Raw genomic sequence first — 7,847 nt, forward strand, 5'->3', positions numbered from 1 at the left:
GTGCCTCACGTTTTTTTACTACGTTTCGCCTTCTGCATTTCCTTTTCCACCTTAATCCCCCGGCCGTATCCCCTTTTTGGTTGCTATACTCTCCTTTACCAAACATCTCTGTACCTCTATATGTCCTGTTCCATTCTACACTGCTGCTGCTGCCTGCGAAACTTTCCCCTCTACAATGTGAGAAGAGCTGAGTCAGCTACACCAACCGCAGCACTTCTTTCCTCCCTCATCCTCTCCTCAGTACATCCTTACTCAACCACATCCTGCTCTCCGCACGCACACACACACACACACACACACACACACACACATACACACACACACACACACACACACACACACACACTGTCTTGCAGGTGTTTGTGTATATTGCATATCTGTATATCTGAAACTGTTATGTGGGTTGCATGTCTGTTGTATGTCTTTCATTGGTCACAGATATGATCTTATCAGAAATGGAAGCCACAGTTCAGTTTGATAAAAAATAATATTTTATTCACAAAGCAAAATATGTCACAAATTATATAGTAGGATGATATAGCCTGAATATCAGTTACTTTTTATGATATCACAACCATATGTTGCTTTTTCATAAGTGGTTCAAATACATTAATTACATTACATTAATGAAGTACAGTATATATTAAATTGTATATATTAGACTCACCACATATATGGTGTAAATTAAAACACAAAGTAGAAAACATACACACAGAGATGTAGAATCTGATCAGAAAGTGGGACAGATTCTATGTCTATGCCTCTAAGGAGATACCATAAAGGCCCCCATGAAGTTCTCAGTAGGTCCTGGACGCATCTTCTGTATATTGTCCAGTGTGACAAAAATTTGATCTCCACTCTCCAGGTGGAAGATCCCAGCCAGGAAACTCTGCCGCAGATCCTCCACAGTAACAGTCTTCCCACTTGAAGTTTTCGGGGTCTGGCAGCGCGTACTAAAGGAAACATGCCAAAGATGTCAAAAAGCAAACTTAGCACTCCATAATGAAGACAGCATGGATTTTAGTTTGCATTTAAATACACACAAGTGAAACTCTAAACAGGTTGCACTTGTAAGCTCATGTGCAACAACAGAGGAAGGAAGTAAGGAGTGGTGCACTGACTAACTTTTTTGATTTCATAAGCTCTATAGGTTTGCCATAGGCTTTGGTTTCTTTCATGATCTTGTGCTGGATAACCACACACTCATCTCTAGCATCTAATTGCACGTTGGAGTAGAGGTAGTAGTAGCCTTCCTTCTTGATTGACAGCCGGCCATTGTTGTAGCTCATGTTGTTGGTGAAGGCATCACCGTCTTTAACCCACTGCACTTCACTTGTCTGCCCTACAGAGTTGGGGCCTGGGATAAAAATGAGAAAGAGGAGAGAAAACAAAGGAAATGATAAGTTCAACTCAACCATTAAGGTCATATATAATATTTAGGTTTGAGTGTTGAGAGGGTTCTTACCAATCAGGTGAGCAAAGGGCCTATTTTGGAGCTGTTGCGGATGTGGTTGCACTGTGGGAATGTCATTGGAGTCTGTTCTCAAAAGCAGGATCATATCAATCAACCAGTAAATCAATCATTGTAAAAGCTCTGCATTTGGTTTGGTTTTGCATGCATTTTAAGCTCTGGAGTTTTTAAGAAAACAATATTTTTGAAGCCGTGTCAACTCATATCACTTGCTGAAAGACGGTAAAGATGCAAGACAAATTCATACATCACGCTGTATTTGTGGTTTTTCTTCCCAGAGAATGTGAGGCATAATAAATTATAATAACAGTGACACAGTACCTTCATGCCCCACTCGACCCATTACATTGCCACCCTGAAACAGGAAAAGGGCTGAATGTCAAAAGCTGTTGCAGTGCAACAGTGTAAACTGTGACCCAGTTCAAACAGACACTTAAAAACCCACACTTACTTGATGGGCAGATGTTGTAGGAGTGGACAGGTTCTGGCAGAGAGGATAAGACTTACAGAGGAAAAGTGCCTGTGGGGGGGAAAGATGTTGGGCAAGATGTTAAAAGCTCAGGAAAGGTCCTGCTTTGTGGAAACCAACAGGAGTGTACATGTAGAGGTGTGGAAATGTGAAAACATCTACACATAGAAGATACATAGATACACATGCATGCACAATATTACTTTAAGTCAATAACAAACTCACACATACAAACAAAGGCACATTGTGATTTTACACATCCTTCCAAAATGACAAATAAATAGTTATCGTTGTGGTGTTTGTAGTTTTAATTGTATTTGACTTGGTCATATAATGCTGTGATAAAGAAATTTGAATGCCTCAGATCTCATTATATGATAACTCTAACCTTCAACTTGACTGAGAGTTATTTAGGACTACTGAGAAGTTTAGCAGCTGATAAGGGGATGAAAGGCATTGTTGGTCTATGATAGCAGCTACTGAGCAATTCAAATTCCGTTATTCTGAACAAAACCTGGCATTACAAGGTCTCTAAGGTTTGATTTTGAACTACCGTGCATATTACATAACATGCAGAGTGCATAACAAATAGAGTGCAGGTGTAACAAACAGCATTATGAAACTATCATAGAAAAGTGAAGTTATATTGTGGGTTTGCACTTAAGAGAGAAAAAAAAGGGAAGTGGAACTAGAGAAAGAGTCTATGTGACATATTTGTCATTATTGGCCTGTGAAATAAAGATAAATGACGATCCGTACGTTTAGCTGTCCACTAGTATGGTCATGACGCAAAGGAAAAAAGGGAAATTCTTGAGAAAAGGAATTTCCATGAACCCCAAGCGCTGAGGCTTCTCTCTTAACACGCACAGACAGACAGAACCACAATCACATGCAGACACCAGCCTCACCTCGTTTTGCTTGTATAGTTTGTAGATGAAAAATCCCTCGACAACAAGTCCCAACAAGGTCAATCCTACCAGCAAGAGAAGAAACTTTTGGCCTACATGTGCCCACATTGGTTTTTTTGTACCGGGTAAGGAGACGAAGTTGGCCTGAGTGTCCACCACGAACACCTGGGGGCCAATACCCACATCACCATCTGCCATCCCACCCACTCACACTGCGGTGTAAGGGCGCAGGGTCAAAGGGCACAATGTGGTGAGGGAGGGATACTGAAAGAGAAAGGGTTAGAGTTATGTGAAGAAACAGGGAACAGAAAAGCAGAGAGACAAGCAACAAAAGACAGGCAGGCAGCGGAGAGTCAAGAAAAAAAATGTCAGGAAACAAACACAAAGACATAAAAACAGACAGAGAGAGAGAGAGAGAGAGAGAGAGAGAGAGAGAGAGAGAGGCAAGAGAGAGACAGACATAGAGAGAGAGAGAGAGAGAGAGAGAGGCAAGAGAGAGACAGACAGAGAGAGAGAGAGATGAAAGTCATACTGAGTATGCAACCAGTTTCTGGGGAACAACATGATTTCTACATATGCTGACTACTACAAGCACATGAGGACCGACAGCTGCAACAAGTCCAGTAAATTATGAAAAAATGTTGACTTACATTTTATCGAAAGAATTTCAAAGAGAAGTTAGTTTGGATTCAAATGTGCACCAGATGTTCCTCGTCAGCTCAGTCACCCATCCAGCAACACAAACTAGTTTTCACACACTCTTCTGAAGCACCTTTGGCATAGATCCTTTGAATAGCAATAATGTTCCTTAATACCAATTTATATATATAAAAAAAAAACAATATTACGTTGAAAATACCACTGTGAAATGACTCACCTTACAGCTGCCTCCTGTGGTGTCCTGTGCACTGAATGCAGATTTCTGTCCTGCCTCTGCTCGCCTGCTGTCAACTATCACCAATATTGCCTTTCAAGCAAGCTCGTGTAAGGAGGAAATGAAGATGACATGGGGAAGAAGCAAAAAAAGAGAGAGAGAATGAGTATGGTGCATGTGTGTGGGACACTCCCTACGAGCTCTGAATACGGTTATCATCCCCTAGCTGACACTTCCTTTTCTCTCTTCAATTTCTCACTCTTTGTGTTTCATTGTAACTTTTGTTTTCTAAGTATTTGTTGCTATTTCTTGTCAGTTTCTGAGAAACTTGCACAATCTTTTCATCTACCTTAGCTTTGCACTTAGCACATTTTTAATCCTACTGAGCCATGCAAGGTGATTTTGAAAGCAATCTTTTTTTTATCAGCAAGTGTGGCTGTGGGTGTTGAGTTTGAGGGCCATTTACACCCTTTACACACTTCTGACCACAGCCAACTATCTCTACCACAGCTTTGCACCCACAGTCCACTGAATATACTCTTTAATGCAGTAGAATGAGCTGATGATCAGGTTACAGCTTTCTCACACATTTATCTATACAAATGTTGCTCTGCTTTGAGAAACACGTTGTTCTTTTTTCTGTAGAAATTTCTGGTTTCTAAATTTCTATTTTCAACTGAACAACCAGCAGTGATTGAAGGTGACTAATGTGTTGGTGATGCAAAACAAATGTGGCAACACATTCTTTTATATATATTTTTTTCTTCCCTTGTTTAACGTCACATCTTTGTGTGAGAGTTGCTTCACTTTGAGAATTCTTGTCCTTTTTTCCCTCACAGTTATCATTATTAGGGATCTATCAGTACTTGTTTACTTGCAACATTATGCAATGTTATTACATATGTGTTAACAGCTGAGCAGAAGTACAGAAATTAGGCAATCTTTGTTATTATACAGGTTTCAATGTTTTATCTTTCCTTTATTGTTCTACCTCTTTTTCTTCACACACCAAGAATTCTGAAAAATACTGACTTTTTCCTCTCTTTACCAAAACATTTATCACATGTGCTATATATGATTATTGATATTGCATGTTTTTTTGTCTTTTTCTCTGCTATTTAAATGTTGTGTCATACTGTATGTAATGAAGATACAATAAAGTATTTGAATTACAAATAGAGCTGCTTTATGCTTTGTTCAGTGTGAAACTCAAGAGTAGTTTGAACCCGGTCTGTTTTCTCTCTTTGTTGTGGGGGGGGGCATTTTGACATGACATAATCCATATGTTGAAACTACATTACATACACTTTGACTTGCACACACACACACACACACACACACACACACACACATACAGATTGTGGTAAGGGAAGATAAAGATGCAGGGAGGACAGACGGAAGTCTACAGTTGTGGTGGTTCTGTGTTAAATGCATAGTTATTGAGAAAGTACATGATGGACCAGAATATGTATGAAGCCCCAGAGTTGACATTTTCTGTGTAATTTTAAAGATTTTTTATGGACTGCAAAAATAACAAAGTAGCATATTTATTGAGAATGAAAAACAAACCTTAAGTTTCTAGTACGTCATCCTCAACTTCCTGTTTTTGCCAAACAACATTTCTCATGTTGCTCTCGATTCCCATTTTACACCATTTTACCAGTATTGCTATCATTTACTGGGGCTGTATCTAAAATCTCCTCTCTGCTATCTATTGCGCAACATCAGCACCTCCCCCATTTTATTTGAGAGTAAATTCTCAGTGTGATATTGTGCCCTCACAAACTTCCAATGATGAAACAAAAATGCCCATGTCACATATGATAGATACTTACAGTTGTGCTACATGTCACCTGTCAGTGATGATTCAGTGAAAGTAAAAGTGAGTGAGTGAAAGTGTCAGAAATATTAATTTACTGTTCATTAGTACAGTTGGGAAAGCACAGGTGTTAAAAAATAAAATTAAAGACAGCTAAATCCCATTCAGCTGCTTCAGTTTCAGGGTCCTGATATTGTGCATGATGGATCACTTTCACACTGTCATGGCTTACTGGGATACTTGAATAGAACAGAGCCATTGTTAATGTTATTTGTTAGTAACACCTGTGCTTTTTGTACTATGACAAATGAAAATATTTGCTGTGAAAAAGGCCTATTGAGACTATATTATATAGGGAACAGTGAATGAGGGTGTGATTTCAAACACAGATATCAAACATGAAATCTAAATAATATGAGAGGCTCTTTGAACTCTCATACAGCTGATAAAAGCAAGTTGACCTCAGTGACCAGCAGACAACAACAGACACAGATCATAGCTGCAACATTACTGTCATTACTGTACTGTTCAGTATAGCAGTATTATATCATTTTAACATGTCACAACAGTGCAGACACAGCTGCCTGCAAGTATAGAGTTAGCATTAGGCATCTGCTGGTAAGCAACGACAGTAACAATAAATATTGTCAATGCTTGCTAATCAATATACCTAAAACAAACTTTGACATTATTCATTCATCCTTAGCTGCAGCTGTGAAAATGGACCTGTCAGAAAATGAAAGTGTTTCACCTCTGGGATTTTTTTACTGATTAAAGCAGTGTGTTTGGTGGATTTTTTGCGTTTTCTTGCATTATTGATCAGTTGACAGTTATATGATGATGAATAATTAAAAGTTAATTAATTGTGTGACCATGTGATCACCTACATATGTGTAATCATATAAATTGTGTATTTAACCTAGGTGTGAGGACTGGATTCAGCTGTATGTTAACACCCTAACTGTAAATGACGTAGAAGGACATGTATCCACTAGAAAATACATTTGATGGGCAACAGCTTGCTCTTTGGAATGGTCATAGATAAGATATACACATCCACATGATTTTAATTAATTTAATCACACCGCTCTGGGCACATTTTGGCAATATTATTATCTATATACCAATCTCAGGGCATGCCATAATACAGAATTCATTTGTAAATTAAAACTTCACAATTTACTTCACAATAGAAAACTTCACAATAGACTCCTTCATTACTGCATTGTATGCTCTGGCTGGAAACTGCAGTTAAGTTGCACTTCATGACAAGTTACGCAGAGACCGTATAGTAGTGGGACTGAGAGACATTGGTCTATCTGAGAGAATGCAGTTGGATAAGGATTTGACTCTACAAAAAGCAGTCAACATGGCAAGACAGTTGGAAGTGCTAAAAAGACAGCGAACCAAACAGACTTGAGTGGAAACAAAACATGACATTGATGCAGTGACAATAAAGAACAGAAAGCAAAAGCAAACCACAAGACATCAAATCAAACTAAATACACATCAGCAAAGTCAAAAGCACCATTGCATGGCTAGACACACTACAGATGTGGAAAACCCCCTGATCATGGAAAATGGCAGTTCCCAGCCAGAGATGTGACCTGCCACACATGTGGGGAAAAAAAGGACGTTACAGTAAAGTGCAAGTCAGCTAAAGCAGTGCATGTAGTAGAAACTAGCAATGTTTATAATGACAAACCTTTATTCCTAGGCACAGCTGATGCAGGCACAGACACATGGGATGCAGATTTGAGTGTTAAAAAAGTCAGGTTCAATACAGACACAGGCACTGATGTCACAATCATTTCAGCACAGACACATTACATTATTAGAGAGAACATCACCTATTTGGCTAACTCAGGCAGACCACTATTTGGCCCAGGTGGTACGCCACTTTTGGTCTTAAGCATGTACAGAGAGACAATGTGCAAGGGTGAGCAGATGATCCAGGAAAATATCTCTGTGATAAAAGACTTACACATAGCAATACTAAGCAGATAAGTCAGTGTCAAGCTCAACCAAGTGTCCAGGGAAGATGGCATTGACAAAACGGTGATGGAAGAGTCATACCCAAAGTTGTGTTGGGGTTTAGGTTTGTTGCAGCAGCCATACTCTATCAAGTGTAAGCCAAATGCCACTCTCTTTTCCCTTGCAGCACCAAGATGGGTTTCCATCCCTTTACTGGGTAAAGTGAAGGATGAGCTTGAATGCGTGGAGAGAATTGGTGTCATCTCCCAGGTCGGAGAGCCGATGGACTGGTGTTCCGGCAAGGTTCCTGTACCAGCAAAGAATGGTTCAGT

General features: G+C 39.4%; 1 protein-coding gene across 2 annotated transcripts; it reads right to left on the reverse strand.

The window, feature by feature from the left end:
• Positions 1 to 473: 473 nt before the first annotated feature.
• Positions 474 to 3,898, reverse strand: LOC122976778 (tumor necrosis factor ligand superfamily member 14-like). Of its 2 annotated transcripts, none has more exons than XM_044345450.1 (8): positions 3,726 to 3,898; positions 3,499 to 3,634; positions 2,849 to 3,112; positions 1,923 to 1,991; positions 1,793 to 1,826; positions 1,466 to 1,516; positions 1,126 to 1,357; positions 474 to 953 (listed from the first exon to the last, which is right to left on the reverse strand). In XM_044345450.1, exons 3-8 carry the CDS (start codon positions 3,044 to 3,046, stop codon positions 764 to 766), a joined length of 774 nt encoding a protein of 257 aa, XP_044201385.1. In that variant the 5' UTR covers positions 3,047 to 3,112; positions 3,499 to 3,634; positions 3,726 to 3,898; the 3' UTR covers positions 474 to 763. The 2 variants fall into 2 exon arrangements, with proteins under 2 accessions (XP_044201385.1, XP_044201379.1); XM_044345444.1 differs by having other exon boundaries at positions 1,466 to 1,537; positions 3,726 to 3,897.
• Positions 3,899 to 7,847: the final 3,949 nt, after the last annotated feature.

Source organism: Thunnus albacares, chromosome 3 (genome assembly GCF_914725855.1).
Source record: "Thunnus albacares chromosome 3, fThuAlb1.1, whole genome shotgun sequence".
NCBI classification, from domain to species: domain Eukaryota; kingdom Metazoa; phylum Chordata; class Actinopteri; order Scombriformes; family Scombridae; genus Thunnus; species Thunnus albacares.